This window comes from Petaurus breviceps, unplaced genomic scaffold, assembly GCF_028583685.1.
Source record: "Petaurus breviceps papuanus isolate PSGF00001 unplaced genomic scaffold, PetGlider_PUasm1.0 185, whole genome shotgun sequence".
Classification (NCBI taxonomy): Eukaryota; Metazoa; Chordata; class Mammalia; order Diprotodontia; family Petauridae; genus Petaurus; species Petaurus breviceps.
Window position 1 is genome coordinate 9,426,124 of NW_027185797.1, and position 23,655 is coordinate 9,449,778.

General features: G+C 40.7%; 1 protein-coding gene across 13 annotated transcripts in view; it reads right to left on the bottom strand.

Annotated features, from left to right (window-relative positions):
* Nucleotides 1–23,655, bottom strand: part of TBC1D5 (TBC1 domain family member 5) — a 630,316-nt gene that overhangs the window by 78,344 nt on the left and 528,317 nt on the right. For 12 of the 13 annotated variants that reach the window (XM_069088446.1, XM_069088447.1, XM_069088443.1 and 9 more), the window contains 2 exons: nt 19,278–19,363; nt 2,301–2,557 (listed from right to left, as the gene is read on the bottom strand). In XM_069088446.1, the coding sequence (XP_068944547.1) occupies nt 2,301–2,557; nt 19,278–19,363 (343 nt within the window). Of the gene's footprint in view, nt 1–2,258; nt 2,558–19,277; nt 19,364–23,655 lie in introns of all 13 variants that reach the window. The other variant, XM_069088451.1, reaches the window with a different exon arrangement.

The window sequence follows — 23,655 nt, forward strand, 5'->3', positions numbered from 1 at the left end:
AGTTGGGCATACTTGGGAGAAGGAGACATGGGCATCCAGAAATTCTAGCAAAGAATTATGTTCCACTCTAAAGGGTTTTATTTTAAAGAATTATAGAACTCTGTGGCTGGAAGGATCCTTAGGGATCATCCTAATTCAGTGTCCTTATTTTACCGACGAGGAAACTGAGGCTCAGAGGGGTCAGACTCATCTGAGGTTATAAAGCTATTGCCAGTCTCACACTCTTCCCTCCCCCTTTGCTTTCTGATATATTTACCCTTAAGGTAACTCACCAAAGAAAGCCATACCACCTAGGTCTGTATTTCTAAAGTGTCCCTCCAGAGAAGCATGGTGCATTAAAGCACCATCACTACTCACAGAAAGTGGGTTTAGTGTAGCTGGCTCTGCCAGTGGCCAGCTAGGTCACTGTGGGCAAGTCACTTTGCTCTCAAGGCCTCAGTTTCCCTATATGTAAAAGAAAAGATTGGACTTGATAATCTCTATGATTGCTGGCAGCTCTAGCTACGATTCTGTGTAAATGTGAAGAGCTCCTTTTCAGTCCGGGGATTGGTTACAAAACCCCCCAGTGATCCTCATGTTCCAAACACTTCTCTTAAGTGCTCTGTTGTCTTCTTACGACTGGGGACTGGGCTTTCATCGATTGTTCCGTCTCCTTGCACTTCCTCTCTCACTCAGTGGTATTAATACTTGCCATTTCCTGAGAGACCCAACTTGATTCTGCTAGAGTCATTTGGCTTGGTTCCTCAGAAAATTTAAAATACAGTACTTAGAGACTCTCTGACTCATTTGCCTGCCATCAGCTAGAATTACTACTGACTATAGCTTGTTATCAAAGCAATATTGAAATTATATTTGTTCAGAACAATAAAACAGTACAATTAAGAAATATATAAAATAGCATTCATTTCCATTCTGGAAGTGGGCATGTCTCCTGGCATTAAAACACATTTACAATATGCTAATGATTTTAAGTCTCCCTTTCTTTAAATCATATGTGATGGCTCTGCATTAAAAAGTAAGGAATATAATTTAAAGCAGTTATTCTTGTGCAAGGGAAACTGAACGTTTTAATAAAAGTTAAGATACTAATTATGTAATGACTAACTCCTAATAGAAGATGTGAAGACAGCAAAGGCAGAAGAAAAACTCGTATTAGGAAGGAATGCCTGTGTGTGTGTGTGTGCGTGTGTATGTGTGTGTGTGTGTGTGCATGTGTGTGTGCATGCACTTGGTAACAGCTCACTGAGCCAGAATTCTTAGGCAAGAGAAGTACTGACAAGAGTAGACTTTCTAGACACCTGATGCCTCTCCTCTCTCAGCATAGGAGTAGTACAGGCTTGATCACTCTGCTACCTTCTCAGACTGAGTGCATCGAATGTTAGCCCTATCTTCACTCTCAGGATCACATAAATGACCAGGCTTCCCAGAGGGCTACTTCTCCCATGGAGCCCCTGCAGGGTGTGGCTCTGGGTGGCTCAGCTTTGGGATCTTGCAGTGTTCCTGCCTCCTGCTTCACAAGGGAAATCTCAACACTGCCAGCAAACCTGCCTTTCTAAACCAGTCATGCTTCTTTCAACCACTATGTAAGGGAGGGGGGAGGGAAAGCACCATTATACCCATTTTATGGATGAAGTGTTGAGGCCATTTCCCTGGTCAGAGAAATCAGTCAACGAAGCCTCTTGCAACTGAGCAAAAATGTATAGGAAACAGGCTGTCAGGAAAGACTCTCCTAGGACTTCTGCTAGACGGGCCTTTCTCATTCTTTCCAGGTTCTTGATGATCTCAACAGTCAAATCACTGGGTTGGTGACCTCTGGTTGAGTCTCTGGTGAGACATTACTGTATTAGTCTGTCTGAATCTTATACCATGAACCCCCAGCCCAAGCTAGGATGACCCAGCCAGGCTGGCAAGGTTATTTCAGAATACCTCTCCTGCACGGCAGTGCCAGTAATCACAAGTTTAATACTGAGCACTGCCAATCTCAGATTATATTGCAGATAGCATATTGTCTGATGCTGCCTAAGCATCTGAAGGGTTTACAGATGAATTTTAATCTAAACATCTGAAAACCCATAAATTACTTTTTAATCGTGCTTTTGATTTAGGAAACAAAGCAAAACAAATGGATTCTGGCTTAAAATTGGATTAAAACACTGAATTAAAAACGACTCTAAAATATTTATCACCTGAATGAGGTATTTCAAAACCACAGGTTTCTTTTTTTTTTTATATAAGAGGCTTAAGAAATTCCATCTTACGATATAAGTTTGAGTCCGCTTCACTTGCATTCTTTTCTGTACCTTTGCTGAGTTGAACTGGCATGCTTTCTGATTTCATCATTCTTTGCTGCTGCATCTGCTGTGGTGGGTGATGGTGCCGGGGGGCTTCTGCTGGGGTCCTGATGGTCATTGCAGCAGGAGAGCTGCCACTGTTGCCACTGGGTACAGGGCCAACAGCATTGCCTGTGGTCATTGCTGGACCGATCAACTTTCTGCCAAAATTAAGGAGGCTATTGGAGACTTTGTTTATGTTCAGAGGGGCAGCTTTGGTATTAGCTCTGAAAAAGAAGATACAAATGAAGTGGTCAGATACTACAATAGGAAAAGAAAATGACCTGCAACACTGGGAACAGTTGTCCCACCTCCATCCATTTAAGCAGTGGTCCAAATAATAGCATCACAGCAAAGACAGTCACCAGAAGTCTAAACAGAGGATATATTTACACAGTATGTCTACAAAGTGACAAGATGCTATGTATGGTTTATGGAGAAGTGTTAATATTCTGCTTTGAACTCTGTGTAAAAATGCATGTGTACAAAAGAGACAGGCACATCTCTAGTCTACATTCAATGTGAACTGCTAAGTAGTCAACAGAAGTTGGACTGATTATCTTGAGGCCAGGAAAGGGGCCTTTTCCCTTCTTGGACTGTCCATCAGTGCCTAGCAAAGTGCTTTTCACATCATTGGTAGGCAATCAATAAACAGCTTCACTCAAATTGAGAAGGAAAAAGGAAATCTCCTCATTTGTGGCTGGAAGTTCTCACTTTTTTAGTGCTGAGTTCACTGCAGTGACTTCAGGCACAGCCACTAGGTCATCCATCATTTGGAGAGATCTGCCATGGTCTTGCAGCTCCATAGTTGTAATCTATAGCACCTCTAGGAAGCCAATAATTTTTTGGCTAAATGCCCTACACGAGCTTGTTTTCTACAACTATCATTTCTCTTAGAGAAGCACAGTGCCAAGTCATTGGCTCTTGAAGGGGTCCAATTTGTTGAATTCTGGTTATCTGAAATATTCATACTATTTTAGCTAGAATATACCCACACTTTAAGACCTGTGATTTAATTGGTGTGACCAATTCTTCCATTGTGTACATAACAAGGCACTCCTTTTCCAAGCAGATAGTCTTCATAAGTTGGTATAGCTGAGAAAAATCAGTAGCTAGAGGCCACTCTAGTGAGGAACTTCTCCAAACTTAGCTCTGCTGGTCCTCACATGACAGCCCTGCCATCTGTCACCAGGCCCACACTCAGTCTTTTCCAATTTGATAATACATGGAATGTACATTCCAAAGACAGAATGCTGGGTTTGGAGTCAGAAGAACTAAGACCTCTGGTAGTTATTGCCCATTTCACCTCTCTGGGTCTCAGTTTCCCCATCTGCAAAAGAGGGGTTGAACAAGATGGCCCCTGAGGTCCATGTTAGCTGTAAATCAATGATTCTTTGCTTCTAAAAAGTGAGGGGTCAGTTCCATGTCATGATGAAGCAGTGGGTTCAGGTTGGCAGGACTTAGCTAGGAAAAGAAAGGAGCTATTTTGTGTCTTTTAAAAAAGGTACCTGAACTCGGCGTGGAAAATGCCATCCACATTCAGAGAAAGAACCGTGGAATTGGAATGCAGAGAGAAGCAGACGATTTTCTTTTATTTTGTTTTTTCCCCTTTCTTATGGTTTCTCTACTTCGTTATAATTCTTCTATGCAACATGACTAATGTGAAAATGTGTTTAATAGGAATGTATGTGTAGAGCCTATATTAGATTGCATCTTGGAGTGGGAGGGAGAGGAGGGGGGGAGAAAATTTAAAACTTATGGAAGCAAATGTTGAAAACTAAAAATAAATAAATTGGGGAAAAAAAAGGTACCTGAAAATTAGGTTTCCTAAAAGAAATATGGGTAACCTGATTTGTGACTTAAAGTGCTGATGCCTATTGCCTGGTCATGTTATGGCAGAGATCCTGGGTCACTAGCAGAACACGACTTTGCATGGGGCCCTGTGATGAATTATATTTGCTTGTCATCTGAGGACCAGACAAGTGAGCTGGATTTGGAGAGGCCCATCATCAGAGCATTGGCTTTTAGGTGATGAATTGTTCCATTCACTGCAACTCACTGACACAGCCTACCAAAACGTGGTGGAGTTGCAGACCTTTTAGGGGATGGGCGCCGCTCAACATGACAAACCTTTCTATTTCTGTGGATTTGTGGTCTCATCCTTGTGAGGATCCCATGCCCTCTAGTGGTCATCCTGGCCATGATTTCTTATACTGTCTGACTCTCATCCACATCCTTCCAAAGATCCTGACACTGTGCGGACACCAGTGGAGCGCGTGGGCTGTCCACCCTGCGTATGCTCTTGCCGCATGTCTGGCCCACATCCTCTTCTAGTCAGTCACTCCCCTCACAGCCACTGCATGCCGCTTCTCCGGCACAATTCTTTGTGATGTGTTGTGGTCTACTCTCGCCCACCACGCGTTCCTTCCTTGCCTCCTGGCAATTTAATTCTCTGAAGAATGCTATATTCTGTGACTCACAGTCATACAGAATCACTGGAATAACAATGATGTTATAAGGCAGGCTTTTGTAAAACAAAATGTCAGCTTAAGTTTTAGGACTTAAAGGTTCTTCTCCAATAAGATGTTTCCATGTATATGGAAGAATCATGTGGTTACATCCTTAGGAGATATAGTAACAGAACAAAGTCTGCTCAGTGACTTCCAAATTATTAACCTAAGTGAGGTGGCAAACAAGATTTGCTGCTGTTCAGCCATTTCAGTCTCATCTAACTCTTCATAAGGCCATTTGGGGTTTTCTTGGCAGAGATACTGGAGGAATTTGCCATTTCCTTCTCCACCTCATTTTACAGAAGAGGAAACTCAGGCAAAAAGGATTAAGTGACTAGCCCAAGGTCACAAAGCTAGTAAGTGTCTAAGGCTGGAACTGAACTCAGGTCTTCCTGACTCCAGGACTGGTGCTCTTATCCATTGTGTTGCCTAGATGCCCAACAAGAACATACCTGTTGGGAAAGGAGCTTGCTACCAGAACGGAGGATATTCAATACAGAGTTCAAATGGAAGAAGGGTTCTATACTGATGGCGGGGTCTTACAAGAGCTTTTGTTTGCAGATGACAATGTGCTGATTTCAGTAAGACCTAGAGCACTGTAGCGTCTCCAGATGGGAACCATAATCATTCGGAAGGATCCGACTTAGAACTATCCAGAGAAAAACCAAACAGAACAACTATGTCTATTGTTTGGACTCTAACATGTGCTGCCCATGCAGCTGGTCCATAAGCACAGACATGTTGGATGGAGGATGTAGCTGGACAATTAGCCCTACAGGTCTAGAACAGAACAAGAAACAGATCCCTAATTGCATTTCAGAAATATTGCAGTGCTTTCTACTGACCACAAACTTCTACCTAAAACCAAAGTCTATCAATTTAATAATAAACTAATAATTAAAAAAACAATTAGCTTTAGCTATCTAGCACTAGCATAGCAGAGTGGAACACCATCACACACAAAAATGACAACTCCCCAGAAGCTCCTCGAAGAGCCCAAAGGAGCCACTCACCCCCACTCCTGTATTCCATTTGTCAGATGACATTTTCATTTCTTCCAGTGAGTAATAAAGAGAGGTTCTACCATAACATGAAAGCACTTCCGGCTTATTTTACTTCTCAGCTTTAAAAGTCAAGATTCATAATTCACCAATATGAAGAAGTTATAATGTTGTTACCCTTTTTTATAAACAAAAATGTACTAGTCAAATTCCCATATTGCCAGCTGTAAAATTTATATGTTGATAAAAGTACTAAGAAACTGCTACAAGCGTTGTCAAGAGACCGGAGTTAATGTGTCTTCATTACTACTAATAACACTTACTACAATTCACTAAAAACATATAGATCAAGCTCACTCCTGCAGGCAGTTTTTCACTTGGACGGCAGCACTTATGAAGGGAGGAGCACGGTTTTCCTATTTGGAACATTTGCTGTCGTCGTTCGTAAACCACTTCTCTCTACTTTAACTATCCAATGTTTCAGTTTTTTTAGATTCTGAAGAACTTCATAGAATTTAAAAGCAACTTGATTTCATGAATTTTCAGGATGTTAGCAAAAACAATATGCTCATGCGGTCAGCATTTTGTTGGATGCTGGTCCATGTCTTTTATAGAAGGATTTTTATCCCAATGATTTAACATCAAGACTTCTTCACATTAAATTCATTAACTCATGTTTTCTAATTTAACTTACGATAAATTGACCTTTAGTGTTGACAATGATTATATGAGATAATATTCAGGTCCATTCAGTTAAAGGAAACTGGATTAAGTGTGGAGCACAAGATGGAAATGAGCTGAAGGACCAAAACTCTTCAAGCAAGAGGATTTAGGAATTTTCAAGACACTGAATATCTATATGTACCTGTGTACTCTGTGGTTGTATTGGAAGTGTCAGCTTTTGAAAAGCTTCATTGCTGGGAATTAAAAGGATGTCTTTGGTGAGAAATTAGCTAGGCTAGTCAATGCTGAAAGCAATAGGCCTCTTTATTCGGTGTGTTTAAGGGAATGTCCCAAAAGTCTTGAGGCTTAAATGGAGCTACCCAAGGGCTATGGGAAGGAATGTGAAGGGATGCAATTGAAGAAACCAAATGGGACAGGGTATATGGAACCTGGTCATAGTAAACAGCAGAACAAGACACAAGCAAATCTCATTAGTCACAGGTATCAGGCTGGGGAATCCTGTAAAGGGTTGATCCAAGCACTTGGTCAAGCTCTCACTTTAGCTTCACTTCATGCATCAGTTGTCATGAAGAAGACCAGGTATATTAGAGAGCAGTATGTAGTACTTCCAAGTACTTCTTCTAAGTCTTACTGGTTTCCCAATCATAGGCAGGGGGATGCCCATCAGCAAAGTTGCAATGGAAATGGACATTTCTAGCATGGAGGTTTACTGACAGGTTTCCATAAAGGAAAGGAATTCCAGATAAAGAAAGGCATGTGGCTAGGGTAGAAACTATCTTTCTCAAGAAAGACAACCTGAAAAAAAAAGTTTCTGTACTACAAAAGTCAGGCAGATTGATAATCTGTCAAGTCAAGATTTCTCTAACTCTACAGAAAGGTGCATCACATAATATACTTGCTCTGAATCAAAGTAGCTCCTTGGGAGAACCTTGGGATCAATGAGACAAACTAAGTGGTTTATATAACTATTCAAAAGCTGACCCCCTAAATGACTTCCTGAAAGACAAGGCCAGTGTGAGCCTGGTCTTGAAGTCCAGAGGAGAGCCTTTGGAACTAAGGAAGCGAGTCCTGCTGTCCTCACCAAGGGGTCGGGGAGCCCCCAGAGGAGTGGATGCTCTCCAATGTGCTTCTTGTTCTCCCCCAGGATGACAAAACCCATCCTCTGCCATTAAGATGTTTACTGTTTCTCAGAAAACAGGCTAATTCAGCTCATATCCTGGTCAACTCTCAGAATAAACAGTCACTTCCTCTATAATTATACCCACACTGTGGATCTATGGCCTAACTGGTGCGGATATATTCTCAACAGACACAGTCTACACGATCTATCTTATGGTAGCGCACAAAGCACACCATGCTTTCTTACCCTATGTGAGTTGAGTCTTCATAAATCCTTCAGAGAGAACCTCCCCAATGTGTCAGAAACTTTCCTTTGTCTTTGTAATTTGCTTTTAAAAAACAACAAAAAGCATTTGGTGGAGACCAGTGCAGCATTCTGGCTACATGTCAATTGTGTCTCACTTCTCCTATATAGCTGATTTACTCCCTTTTCCTTTGATGTGTGTCTTTGATGATGTCTTTGGTACTTTCTGCATGTAAGAATTCCTAATGAATATGATGAACCCACCATATTCCTTTCCATCGTCCTTTGGGTCACCTTCAGTTCTCACTGTCTGAGAACTTGGTTTCTTCCAGTTCACAGTTACAGAATCACTAGAAGCATACTGATGTGAACAAGGTGGCCTTTTGTGGCTATATACAGCTGCGAATCATTGACAATTTTCTAAAATGTGATTCAGTTTGCTCTCTACCTATTCAATCCTAGGTTCAATTCATATTTCATATGTAATGCCTATTCAAGATACAGATGCTAAGAGAATAATCCAATGGCCTTCCCATTCAATGGTATGTCACAATCTGAGTAGTATGTATTTTTCATCCACTCTGGTTTCCCACTGTAGATGGCCAGATGGATCACTTGTGAATTTGTATGGATCTCACTGAAGTCCTGGGAGGCTTAGTTCTGATGTGATCATCACAATGTTCTGTGTGAGTGACAGCATCTGACATGGCATAATGGAAACAGTGTCAGACCTCAACACCTAGTTTCATGTCTTAGTTCTGCCACTTTGTGTTATATTCTGTGTAACTTTGGGCAAATCAGCTCCTCTTCAGGCTTCAGTGTTTTGTCATGTTTTGTTTTGCTTTAAAAAAAAAATCTGTAAAAGCAGGGATTGGACTTAATGATTATTAGTAAGGTCCAAATGAGCTCTGATCTGTGATTGTGTGGAGAATTCTGAATATTCTGTGACTGTGTGGAGAATTCTGCCATCTTTAGGGAATCTTTCTCCTAAATGAACTCTGTGTAGGACATCCTTTGTCATACTGGCAAACTGCTTTGGTAAACATGTGTCTACTGGGTTTTATGCCTTGTTTAATCTTAATGATCGGCAGACTACTGAGCAAAGTTAACTTGCACCTACCAGAGATTTACATGACTTAATATATGGAAGGGAGACATACCTTTGTGGACATTTTGTTTTGCTAAGTCCGATGCTTTTCTAAAATCAACCAATAACAAATACAGTGGGATCTGACATTGTCTCTACATCTCAGTCTATTGGGCAATTGTGAAGATATGGTCTGCTCTAGAAAACGATGTGGAAACTCCCCTCTTCCCTTCTGCTATTTTCATTACGGATTCCCTCATGTGTGCAAAGACCATTCTCATAAAGGTTTTAGAGAGCATAAAAAGTAGCCTGTATGGCAGCAGCGGCAGAGGTCTTTCTGGGCTGCCTCTCCTCCTTTCATAATAATAGCATTTGTGAAGCTTTCACAAATTGGGGGAATCATATCTTTTAAGAAATTATGGCTTTAAAATTGTATAGATCCAGCATGGATTTTTTTCTGTGTATATTTGCTTAGGTTTAACTGTAGTGCCCTTATTCTATTATATTGTGTAGTAAGTTATTCTGACCCAAATATTGTGTCAAAGCAAACAAATGGACTTACTCAGTGTCGTGTTTAGGATTCATATCTATTTGGAACACATCTTATTTAGCAATCCTAAGCCGCTGTTCAGAGGGTGGCTGTCTGGTGTAACCAGAGGGGCTAAAGAAGTCTAGGGCCTTAATGTCCTCATGGAAATTCTTTTAGAAAGTAACTTAGTGGGGTGGCTAGGTGGTGTAGTGAATGGAGCACTGGCCCTGGGGTCAGGAGGACCTGAGTTCAAATCTGGCGTCAGACACTTAACACAAAAACTAGCCATGTGACCTTGGGGAAGTCACTTAACCCCAATTGCCCTCCAAAAGGCAAAAAAAAAAAAGTTACTCAGACTAGGTTTGCCTTAAATAGAGGACCCATCAATGAACCCAAGACACCTCTGAAGGCATCCCAGGTGAGCTCTAATTCTTGGGAATGCTTTCCTCATCCTGGGCTTCCATTTTCCTCTTGCAACACCCACCTATTGGTCCTGGTTCTGGAGCCAAACTGAAGACATCTAAGCCCTCTTCCCCATGACAGACCTTCCAAGGCTTGAAGGCAGCTGTTGGGTCCCCACTGAGGTCTCCCCCAGGTTAAAACCCACCTGGTACCTTCAACCAGTCACGTCTTAGACTAAAGGCATAGCACTAGCCTGGCTGCCTCCCTCTGGAGATTCTGCAGGTCATCCATGTCCTTCTTAAATGATGGTGGAAGTCTGACGAAGGCGGGGCACAGTGGGGCCATCGCCTCTCTATTCATGCTCAGCCCTTCTTCATGTAGCCCATAACCCTACTGGTTCTTGGGGCTGCTGCATCACTTGCTCTTCCCCAGACCTGCTGTCTTTCCTGCTTCCCTCAACTCATACCTGTGAAGTTCATTTCTGTAGAGAAGAACAAGACTTAGCTTTTGTCCCTATTGCGTTTCATCTCTCTAGTCTATTAAGATCCTTTTGGATCCAGCTTTCTGCCATATGCAAAATGGATGAGCATGACATTTATGCCTAAAATGTCATGCAGCCCAGGGCCAGGCACATATACTAGACACCGCCTGCCATACGGACCAGCGAGGCTGACTGTCTGACTGTATCCAGCCCTATTCTCATCTTTCCTTCTTCTCCACAAGAAAAGAATGAGATACTTTGTCAAAAGCTTGGCTAAAATTGAAATCAACTGTATCTGCCATATTTCTCTTATCTGCTGGTGTGGTAATTATATAAAAAAAAGAAATGAAATTAATCTGTCATGGACTGTTCTGTATGAAGCCATGGTAGGGGTTTGTAATCACCACTTTTCTATCTACACGTTCACCAAATGTCCCTTTAGCAATCTCTTCTGGAGTTTTTCTAGGAGTCAAAGTCAAGTTTAAATTATGGCCCATAATTTGAAGACTATGTCCTTTCTTCTTTTGAAAATTGGGATTTTTGCTCTTTTCTAATCTTATGTTTTAGGGCAGATAAATAGTGCAGTGGATAGCTTGCTCGGCAGAGAGTAAGGAAGATTCACCTTCTTGAGTTTAAATCTGGCCTCAGATACTTACTGGCCTGTGACCCTGGGCAAGTCACTTGCCCCTGTTTGCCTCAGTTTCCTCATCTGTAAAACGAGCTGGAGAAGGAAATGGCAAACCGCTCCAGTGTCAAGAAAACCCCAAATGGGGCCATGAAGAGTTGGACACGATTCAAACAACTGAACAAATGATACCTCCTAGCTGTGGGACTCTGGCTAATGGACCTGCCATCTCTGAGCCCAATTTTCTTACTTGCAGAACGGAATATGAGAGGTAGCACAGTGTCATAGAGTAGACCCCTGGTGGCCTCCTATACCCTTTCAGGCTGTCCAAGGGTCAAAATCATTTCCATAAAAGTACTAAGATACTATTTGCCTTTTAACATACTCCTTCCTTTTCCAACTACTTTCTGTGTGAGGCTGGATTTTCTTCACATACTTCAGGCAAAATATGCAACAGACTGGATGTAGAAACAGATACAAAAATATTCAACTTCAATTATATCAGAAAAGACTTTTAAAAAATGTGCAAAACAATGTCATCTCACGAATTTCTTTAAAAGTTACTCTTCATGAAAAAATATTTTTAACATGTGACAGGTTTATGTGTTATTTAAAAAATGAATAAATATTTTAAAATGCATTAGTTTTAGTTTCTAATATGATAAAAACAGATATAACCCAATAAACAAAAGCTTGTTAGTGTCCTCAAGAACTTTTTAAGAATATAAAGGAATCTTGAGACCAAAAAGCCTTGAGAACATCTGGTCTAGTGGATGGGGGTGGGGGGGGGCTGGTACTGAAGTCAGGAAATCCTAGTGAAGGCCGCCTCACCTCCTGCTCCCCCAGGTGCCTGTGCCCTTCTCTCACAGGGACACCGCGAAGGCTGCATGAGATGATGTAGGCAAAGCTTTCTGTAAACCTTAAAACACAGTGTTAGTCAAGCTGCCTGGAGTAAGCACCTGTGACATACTCAGCATCGTGCGAAGTGCTGGGGGCACAAAGAAAGGCACAATGCTCCTGTCTCATTCTCATCCTTTTCACCGAGGGTCAGGTAGAAGCGGCCTCAAGGCGTCCTCTCCTGCTACTGTTCTTGGACATCTAACGTCCTAGGACCGTGGCCCAAGCGGAGAAGATGGCATCAATCAGAGGATGAGGAGGTAGGTGTGTCTTCCTTTCCTCTGCTAAAGCTCGTCACTGCACGCATCCTGGGTTACAAGTATCTGCCATGGCGCCATGAATTAAAATGCTGCTCTTATTTGTGGATACACTAAGTTGCCGTTGGAAGGCACGGAGCTGAAGTTTCATCGCTGGATGTCCTGACAACATATGTTCAGTCTGGGGATGAAACATACTGTGCAGGCCTTTATGGCTACTTTTTCAGGGCCCTGATGTGTTCAGGAAGTTCTGCCACATCCAGAGAATCCAATGCACCTTTGTTGTCCAGTTTTAGGGAAAGGCTCTGCAGAAGTCCCAGGCAGCAAGGTCCCAGGCAGCAAGGTCCCAGGAGCATCTTCTGCAACTGGCTCCAGGAAGGGCTCGCAGAGGGAGAGGCAGTCAAGGAATCTTGTGCAGAAATTATGCAGAGGCAGAGGAACTAAAGTATTTGCTTTTAAGGCAATTGCCATAGTAAATGCACGGTGCTCATCCTGGGTACAATGATCTAGAAGAGGATATGGATGCTGGGAAGGAGGAAGAACCATCCTTCTGTCCACAGGAACCCTCAGTTCAGCACCTGGAAGACCCCAGGATCTAAATGATGCTGATACAGCAGCAACAAGAGGCCAGACTAGGGAGGGGACAGCTCAGGTTGGTACTTCCTGGTTCTACCAGTACAGCTGTGAGGGGTCAGAAATGTACTTCTGAAGAGAAGGGGCTCAAACAGTTCCTGGCTGATCAAATGCTCAACAATATGGGCCAAAGGATGGCTCTTCACAAGACATTTTGTGTGGTCCTTGAAAGAAGCTCAGCTCTAAGCTGGGCTGAGATGCTGGGCTCTCTCGACATGACAGGCTGCTGAGCTGAGGTCTCAGGCTCCCTGTTTTGTTTTTTTTTTTTGGGGGGGGGGGGGGGGAACTTGGATCTAGGGATCTGAGCAGCAGAAAAGTGACTGTTAGAATACGGAGATTAGGCACAGCTCCTCCCATCCTCAAACACCTGAGGATGACCAAGAGAATACCCCCTCGAATGGAAGGCAGGAGGGGCTAGGAAGTTTTTCTCCTCAGGCCAAAGAAAATGCTGGCTAGGATCACATCACTTGGGCTGGTCCCAACTTCCTGGGAAAGGGTGACCAGTAGCACAGATATTACAGAGAAAAACTCAGGGGCCACAGGACAGCAGATGAAGGCTGAAAAGACTGAGTATCTTGATGAGGAATGTAGGTGGAGTGTTGACTGAGAGGATAGGAGATGTAGACACTCTTGGAGTCACCGAGGGAGTGTTGGTCCTGGATCCACAAAGCAATTTCCTCATAACAACTTTACAGAGCATAATTCCCTCTCCCACCCAGCCAAGAGGGGAGATAATCTACTCAACAATGGAGCTAGCACTGGGGAAAAACTGATGTGGCTGAGGATGGGAGAGTCAAGTTTTTATGAACTGATGCTGTGCTGGGTGGCAGACTGTAATAACGGCCTTGTTCCAGCACAGCTTGTTGGCTGAGTTCTTTGGGTTACTTGGAGATCCTTTTCTTTTCTTTTCTTTGTGGAATGTGGATGTTTTTCATCTTTCAGTCCATGAAGGACAGCAAACTTCAGGCACATAGAATTCTAGTGACCAGCTCATGTCTTCTGACGTCCTCCATCCTCACAGTGATGTGTTCCATAGGCACTTTCTATGGTTTCCTCCCAAGATCTAGATGGATCACTAAGTGGCCCTTAGGGAGCCTTATCCTCTTTCAGGATAATCCTTTTCATCGTTTCTGGTGGCAATAATAACCTGATCCCAGACTGCCAACACAATCCCTACCATTTCCACAAAAAGATCTGTGTGACTCAGTCATTGTTGAACATGGCTTTGTTGATGTGCTGCTAGCTAAGTTTATATGGATGTTACCTATATAGGAGCCTCTATTCCTTTCTTGAATCTTAGACGTTTCATAGGTTCCCCACAGAGCTAAACCCCTTTTATTTACATTTGACAAATTCAGTGGCATGTTCCTGTTGTCAGATTTGACCGTGGCTTACTAGAGACTGTTTACTCCAACAGGATTTCTGCAGGTTGACTTGTTCATTAGGTATTCTAGGTATACCTAGGTTTATTAAGTATTCTAGTCTATTAATCCTTTTCCTTCTCTTTAAAGATTAATAAACTGTTAAACTTGGGAATAATATCCTGTAAGGAAAAGGATTTGAGATTTCTCTTGCATGAAAATATCTTGAAAATTTTTAAAAATAAATTCATAGCCCACTGCATCATCAAACAGACATATCTTAGGGTTTTAAGGAAGAACTTTAATAGTGGTAGGAATCTAATATGAGAAAGAAACATAAGTTAGAAATAGGAGCAAAAAAAAAGTCTAAGAAGCATCATTTTTCTGTTGACATAGTTATGAGCAAAATATGCCAGAATATTATTAGGAATAATTTTTCCCTTAAGAAAAACAGACAGAATTTACTTGAAAATTGGGCTTGGAGAGAACATTTCCAACACTTACAGATAATGCCTTCCCTGAACTGACCTCACACATTATTACTGTTCTATTTCACAAAATTCTGAAGGTAAGCAATATGAGAATGTGCCAAACCACATGTAGATGAGAAGACCAGATTGTTTCTGCTGAATGAAATAGCCTGTCTTCTTTTCTCCCAAATTATTGTTTCAAAAGACAAAATTAAACTGGAAGATGTTAAGTCTAGAGTAACTAATTTTAACAAGCTTCATGAATTAATCCAAGCTACTAAAGATGTAAAAAGGATTAGGTAAACATTTATATTTGCTATCTTCTAAACTAGCTTAGTTAAGGCTATAGACATTTAACATAAATAATCTTTTTAAAAATAAGAACATAGATCCATTTTTATTATTATAAAAATGAGTGTTGCTTGTGTTCCAGTGAAAAAGTTATCTGCAGGAGTGTTTAAAATGACAAAAATTCCAGAGTGTAAAGATATGTGGACATGGCTTTCTAGGAAACATCATCTAACTAGAAGCACCACTGACCTAACGCTCATAATTTCAAAACAAGTTCTAAAGAGATGGTTCAATTTCTCCACGCCCTGACTAAAAAGAAAACACTTTTGAAATCTTAATATTATATATGGAATTGCTAAAATAAACAAACAAAATATTTTTCTTTGAATAATTCAAATTCAAGAGAACATCTATTGCCTGCTCCAAAGGTCACCCTGAATATTCAGGTCTGTTTAGAATGCTGCCTGTGCCCTTTGGGCAGCACGTCTGGTGATGGGGCAGGGGAAAATATGACGTACTATACTTGGTCAGTTTCCCTATCAGTAAAACTTATGAAGTTTTATAGAATGCCTGTACTGTTATTGTATATATACACACACTAATAATAATAGGGTTTAGAGCCCTGCCTCACAGGACTGTTAAGAACTGTGGTGATGTTTTAAGAGGTAGCGTTGTGATCTGGAATGGGCATGGCACTTGAAATGAGGAGTCTTGGGTTCAAGCTAGTGACTGGGAAGCTATGTGACTTTACAGGGTGATGCTTTATCTCAAGTGATTTCTGTGCTTCCCTAGGGCTTTTGAGCCTACACTGAGGCAAGAAAGATGGACATATTTTTCCTCTTTTTTAGGAATGAAGATACAATCTTTGAACTAAGGGCTAAAACTGAAAATGACTAGTTATTTCTAATAGAATGCTCCATTATTTAGTAGGGCCTGAGCCTGACTATCTCACCCAAAGCCATTTAATCTGTAACACTGTTGCATTTCAATAACTCTTAGTATCTTCTGGAACTCTGACCAGCCACAGTATTATTAATGCTGAGAGTTATGTAATCTGAGAGAGAATAGAAGACAAGGCAAGCTTCTGTGTGTGTGGATGCCCCCACTCCTGATGTATTATCACCATCCGATTCTCTAAAACACACTGTATACAGCAAAATATCTGTGGTGGGAAAGTTGGAAGTTGTAGCTCTAAACACCACGGACACTAAAACATAAAATATTGATAAATTATGAAGGTGGAAATTAACAAAATCTGAAAATGAATCTCTTTGCCTTTTTAGCTATTCAAAAACTCAATATACACATGCTCTGATTTAAAGCCAGCTGCATGCAAAAAAACAAAAACCAAACCCACGCTAATTCAACAGAAATTTAAGAGATTATTCTATATCCTAAAAGAACTTTTACAAAATTCACAAAATTATGCTTTAAATAGAAAATTCTCCTACGACATTTAACTATTATGTAGGGTGAGGTACATTTGTGGTCCATTTGGCTATGGTTTGGTAAAAATTCTTCTAGCTGAAGAGCAAAGGGATTATATAGAATTGACTGTGTCAATGTGGATAATACTTTGAAAATGCTGGAAGAAAAACTTCTCCATGTATGCAGTGCTAACATCAACTCACAGGCAAGTTTTTGCTAGAGATTTTTCATCTATATAAAATAACTCCTGCACCCCATAGGAAGGACAAAATGCTCTTTGTGGTGCTATCCCTATCAACAGAGAAGCATATGTCAGGTGAGATCATAGGTGCTTGAGCAAACTGGGATGGAGGATTTAGAGGTGGGGCTTAGGTCAGAAAGGCCCGGACTGGGCAAGAACCCCATGCTGACACACAGGGCTCGGCTGCTGTCATTGGTTAAGCTGCTTAATTTGATCTCACCTTTGACAGCTAGGAGGTGTGGAGCTGGAAAAACCAGGAGGAAAATGGTCACGGAGGGGTCTCTGAGTCCTGCTCCTCTGGATCTGGGGATGCAGACTAGCTTCTATGTCATTCCCATTAGTGCTTAGTTTAAATAAGCTGATCCCAGTTGTGAAGCTGGGCTTGGAATGCCCTCGGTATTGCATCTCGTTTATAAACAGAGGCAGCTAAGTAGTTCAGGCTCTCAAGGGATTCCTGACACAGAATGGTCAGTTGACGTAATGTTTGTTTTGTGATCCTTAGATGAATAAAGGAACCCGCCATTTTGAAAAGCTGTGTTGTGCCATCTCTTCAAGAAAACATTAGACCCATTAAAGTTAAGTAATGTACAGATGCATTAGGGAAGATAAGCATTCTCTTCCTCTTCTTAATTTCAGCACATGTATGGGACTAATTAAAGACTCCTCTTTTTTAACGCAGAGAAATCTTGTGCTATGCATACTCAGTACAGCTTTTTTAGGAGCAATAGACTCTTAAATTAAAACCTTTAAAAATTAAATAGGTATTTCCTAAGACTAGTCACAATTTTATAAAACCAACTTTTGCATATTTGAGCAAAAAATAGTAACAAGATTTAAAATGTTAAATTATCTTTTCTTTTTTTCCTACTTAACTGCTGATGTTAATGGAATGATGAGGAAAAAGTCAGTTCCACTTGGTGCGTGTGTGTGTGCGTGCACGCGCGTGTGTGTCTTTTAAAGAAATTTATCAGCAAGTAAAATCAGGGAATGCTGTGTATTACCCACGTATGTAATGGAGAGCCTATCACTAAAATACCTAGGCACTTGCTTTAAAGACTTAATTATAGCAATCCATAGTAAAGCAGAGAAGAGAAATCAGGCTTCTTGATTTCTGGTGATATTCTTATCCATGAGATCACATGGCATTCTTGCACTTCTCTTCCCTTATATGGCTATGTCATACTAACTGAAGGCCATTGCCACAAAAGGAGCAGGCATCAGCTTTCCCCAGCCTCCATGAGATTAGCTGTCTCTTTCTCTCCTAATTCCCAACTCCTGGTGACTCGCTTCTTAGTGATTTCTTCAGGGAAACTCACCTGCCCTCACCCCAGCCCCTCCACGTTCCCCTTGCTTGGGCCACTTCTCCCCTACTTCCTGCCCAATACTTGGACGTGTATGAATGGCAGGGAGAACATGAGCTCCACTCAATGGTTCCCGTTTGGTCTGAGCCTGATCTGACCATCCAAGACCTAAAAACAGCTCAATGAAAGCCTCACCAAAGGGGATGGAGCTAAGTAATGGAACAGTCTGATGAAGAGTTTTTGGCCAAGTTTCATTTCAGGGCCACAAGGATGGAGAGGCAGGAAAAGCTCCAGGGACCCTTGGATGCCCCTCCCGCACACGGACTTGGGACAAGTACAGGGAAGAAGAGAGCATGGCTTCAACCTGGGATAATGAGCATCTCCCACCTCTGACCTGGACAGGAAGCACTACCAGCTGGGGTGGGGAACAGGGAGGGGATGGGAGAGTGTAGTGAGAAATGGGGCCTTGTGAAGCCTACAACACACACATCGATAAACAGGAAATAGATCCAGGGATTATTCACACAGGATGCTGCAGCGGAGGAGTGCATGAGCACATGAGAATGTAGTGTGGAGAGCAGATTTATGGGGATAAGTGGGTCCCAGAATTCAAAGTTCATTTCTGCCATTTTCTCTCCCTCTAATGAAGTTCAACTGCCAGGAAACAGTGTCCCCACATCACAGGAAACAGGAAAAGATAAAGGGAGAAGAGGGACAAGTGGGAAAGGGGGGACCTTTTCTATTGCTTACATGGCTACATGCTTGGCAGCATGACTAACATGTCCATGCTTAGATGATGACTTTGATTGGTGTGGTCCCACAGACAGAGGCCTTACTTTGGTTTCCGGGGACCTGGGTTGGAATTGAGTTTGGACGTTTCTTGATTATGACCTTGGGAAGCTACTTCATTCACCTCCGGAGCCCTCAGTCCCCTCATCTGTTCTCCTATGAAGATCCTCTCTGGCTATAGAGCGATGGCCCAAGGATCTTGGCAAACACTAATATGCCCGTGTCTTGGCTCTAGTCCTTTTCTGGAGACCCAATTATGGAGAAATAATTTTAAAAATATATATGTTGTGGGATTGCCTCTTTGTTTCCATCGATATACCCAATATTTGGAAATAAACTATTTGAGTCCATGTGATTTGACTCAGGTTTAGCTTTAGAAACGTTAAGTTGCTTAATACCAAAAAATGAATTTGATATCTCATTTCAACACTGATGCTAATTTGTTCATTTTTAATGGTTCAAAACAACCCATACATACATCAGTCCTTTGCCTGTGGTGAATTGAATGGTTATATTTTACTTAGCATATAACAGTTAATAGTGAGTTTTGACATTACCTTGATAAAATGCAGCATTCAGTATAGAGGGAGTGCTTACCGGGTTTTATTCATAAGGTCTGCTCCACATGCCTTGTAATAATCTAAATTTTGCTGGAACTGATGGGGCACTGGTCTTGGATTTCTCTAAAACAAAAATAGTCCAGAAAATAGGATTCAGAAAATGCTTAAAACAAATTACACATCAATAGTTAAAAAGTCATAAATGAGATCATATATTGATATCTTTGTTTAACCAAGAGGAAATAAATAGAAGTAAAAAAATGTAATACTTGGGTTTTATCTGGATAGTTGCTGGCAATGCCAAGGATCGTTTTACTGACTGAAAATCTGGAAAATGGATTAATTTGTCTTTTTTTGGTGACTGTTTCATCAGTTTTTGGACAGATACTTATGTCGAGATATTAATTTTAAAATATAATTGGAAAAAGGCTAATCCTTTTAAGACCAAACAAAATCATATGATCCATGACAAGTATAATGTATTTGCCTACTGACTCAGAGAAGTTGCAGATGAAGATTACTTTAGAGGACAGTTTCTGACGATTATCACTATGTCCACTAGATGGCGCACGGAGTCTTTTGTTCTTCCTGAAGCTTAGGTGGTATTTCAGAATTTAGTTGATGCTTTACAATTATTCATTTCTGTGGCACAGAGTTTCATTTGCAAGCATCTGATGAGTGCCAAAAATGTGCTAGGCACTGGAAGTCATTAGCACATTAACCATCACCTCACACAAGCCAATTTACCAATGCTTGTTTTCATTGAAACAGCAATAGAATTGCTTTTCTGGAACTTACCACTATTTGCAAACACTGAGGAAAACTCCACGGAGTATTAGGTAAAGTGATACCCGCCCCACCCCCAACTTGTTATTCATAGTCAATCAAAGATTGTGCCAGATGGGAGGGACACAAAGCTAGGGCATAAGCCTTGGCCTCAAGATGCTTACTATCTAACAGGGAAGAAAAGAGGCATATAACCATGTCGGCCGGCCGGACGCATGGGGGAATGTGAACAATGCCAGGGGTGGGAGGATGAGGAGGAGGCCAAGGCCACTTCTGGCTGGAAGGGAGGGCCTTTCAAGGGCTGAGCCCAGTATGGCTGAAGAAGTTAGGACCAAAGGCAGGAGAGCCTTGATGGAGGATTGGGAGCTGATATGCCGTTCAGAAGACAATGAGGAGCCACTTCAGCTGCCTGTTTAAGGAGTTTATCACATACAGCAGTGAGTCAGGACAATTACGGAGGCAGTGGCATGAGGCAGTCTGTTTAATCTGGGATGGGACTGGGCTTTTCCCCAGGGCCCTGGAATCTAGAGAGTAATGACGGCATTTGTACAGCTTGACTGGAAAGCAAAACCTGAGCTTAGCATATAGTTATTAGCAAGATGAACCAGTCCTAGGGGTCACATTAGAGGATACTCTGACATCTTCCTGGTCTGGCCTTGCCCCTGTTCCCTCCTCTGGGAGCTAGTAGCTTTCCCCAATGATGGTTTGGTGGGATCCTGGGGTCTTTGTCTCCTTGGCATGGAATGATCCCTGGGTCTTTCTCCCCCATAAGACCTGGAAAAGCTCCATTTGCCTTCTGGCTCCCCTCCTCCTAGCCTCTTGGGGCATTTTGTGGTGCTTGCCCTTGGTGTTAGTTAGGATGCTATTACAATAGCTGACATATTTGGGATTCTATAAAAATACCACTTTTTCCATGTATAAGCTTTTCACAAAGCACATGAAATTTAAACAAATGAATACCTCTTAAACAAATACATTTCCAATCAAACAACTAAATAAAAATCTAAGCAAAGAATTTTATGTAAAAATACTTAGAAGAAAATAAAAACTGGGAAAGTTTTTTTTTTTAAAAACCTCTTATAGGAATCTCAGGCTCATCTGAAATCAGTACACATTAACTTTTTGCCTTTTTTTTTTAAAGCTCCTATACTACTGCTTTGAGAGCAGGGGTTCTTAACATTTTTTGGTATCATGGACCCTTCTGGCAGTCTTGTGAAGTCCACGGATCCATTCTCAAAATGCATAAAATAATGCATTTAAATGCAGAAAACAAAATATATAGCATTAAAAGAAAAATGAATTCTACTGAAATATGGTTATTAAAATGTTAAAAAAAAAAGTTCATGGACCTCCATCTAAGAACTGCTTTTTAGAGTTCTACCTATAAATAAGATGGTACATTCTACCTTAATGCAAAGAATTTATGCAGGTTAACATCTTCAGAAGGGAATATAACACTAGAGTATTAAATGTTAAGGTTAAATAATTGTAATTCATCAAGCTAACAAGCTGTGATTTAATGACCAAAATAGCCCTATTCTTTTTCTGTTAAAAAAAAAAATGCACCTTTCATATGTCTACCAAACCCGCTCCAATCAATTAACAGAAATGACAATCTCTTGATTTCACTATCTACTATTCCACGGCTTTGGTATTCAACTGAGTTCTAAGATAATCAAATCTGAATTGCCTTGATGAAGATAACTGATGATTCCATGACTACCATACGATTAAGTCTAACAGTGCAACTTTTCCATCTCTAGGAATTACATAGGTTTCCTTGAGGTGGTTGATGATAACCTGAATCTGGGTATAATGGAAATGTAAAAGAAAGGTTAAAACCACTGGCAGGTCTTTAATGCTACATTCGTGATTTATCAAAAAATGTACATCCACAAGGCTGTCACTTATGGCTAAAATTTTGTTCTTCCAGTACATAAAAAATACGTCGTTTTTGCAAAAATAATAAAAAGCTCCTTTTCTGACTTCTAATATATGGAGAGAGTATTGTATTACTTGTTTTTTTTGCTTGAAAAAATGAAAAGAGATCATGTTAAGCAGTTTGAAACTTATTTATCAAGAAATGACAAGCAATTCAAGGGTACCAAGGGTTGATCTAAGTACTTAGAGTGATTATCAAAAATAATGATCTAACTTGAACACAAGAATGAGATTCAAGTATTGCTCTCATTTTAGGGCCTATTTAAATTCCTCAGAGGCTTACTGGTATCAAAGGGAGAGTCATTTAAAGTGGAAAAGAATGAAAATAAGATATTGAAAAATGGAACTTAAAATGTAAGACAATGGCTGAAGATTATTGCATGGCGTCAAGATGCCTGTTAAGACAATGCCACTATTTAAATATAAATACATACAGGCAAGTAAATAATCTATGAATACACATAGAAAACTACCACGTGCTGTAACCAATCTGCCTCCTAAATGTACCCAACATCGATAGAAGCTTAATGTAAAAACAACAAAAAAAAAAAACCCCAAACAAACAAAAAACCAAACCATTCACAGATTTAGGAATTAAGATTCAATATTTCTATTCCCTGAAAGCTTTTGTAGAATTTTCATGCACACACCTTTTTATGTACCATATGTAAAGTTTTCAGCATTCTTGACTTACTTATTTTTCCAAATGAAAACCTCTTCTATTCTGCGACAATTTAATGATTTACCATCGACAAATCTGAGGTTCTTTATTACCTAGGGTGTCCCAAAAGTCAGTCCAGTTTTAAATTTAAACTACTGAAACCTACAACTAGATTAAGACTTGCAGGATATTCTATATTTAACAAGCAATGGAGTTACTAGGGTCTTAATCTTAGTGGGTCCATCTTTTCACTCCTCACTACTTCAACTTACTAATGCTCATACTATGGAGCTGCTATTAACTGGTGTTCAAAGTTGTCATTTTCTGGACCGAAAAATTAAGAAGTGCTTTTAACCTCATTTCACACCAAGAGAGTCTAATTAATAAAATGAACACACCACACATTCAATTTCTAAAATGTATAGAATTTAATTTATTAGATTTCTGCTTTATTGTGAGGAATCCTTTGTGGTGCGTGGCAAATATCAGTGAAAAGATCATTTTGTACACACATCCCTACTAATATATATTGGTTTGGGTGGACTGAACAACCAGGAGAGGGTATCATCAATATGGTACAAAATTCACGCCCATTCCTGAGGCTTCTAGGCACAAACACAAACATTTGAAAAGCCTCCCCCAACTCAGTAGAGTAAATGAAACTCTGTCAGTTTTTCTATCAACAAGACAAAATGAGTAAGTGTAGGTTTTCTTTCACAGACCTTCCAGGAGCTTTGGGACAGCCCTCTTTGTGTGTTCTACGCTAGCTACTTCCAAAGTGCCCAAAGTTCTTCTTTTGGATGTCTTGTTTTATCTTGAGCCTTTCTGATTTTACGTTACTCTAAGAATGCTAGAAATCCCAAGGAGGCTTTCTTTGGAAGGTAAGTGGTGAAACTGAGTGACAAGGCAGGCTTTTTTGGGTGAATGGCAAGAGGAGAAAATATCCCATAGGGTTATGAAACTCAGAAGGAAAAACTAAAATCAACTTTATTTCTCATTTGATTCCCAAAATGATTTGGCTAATTTA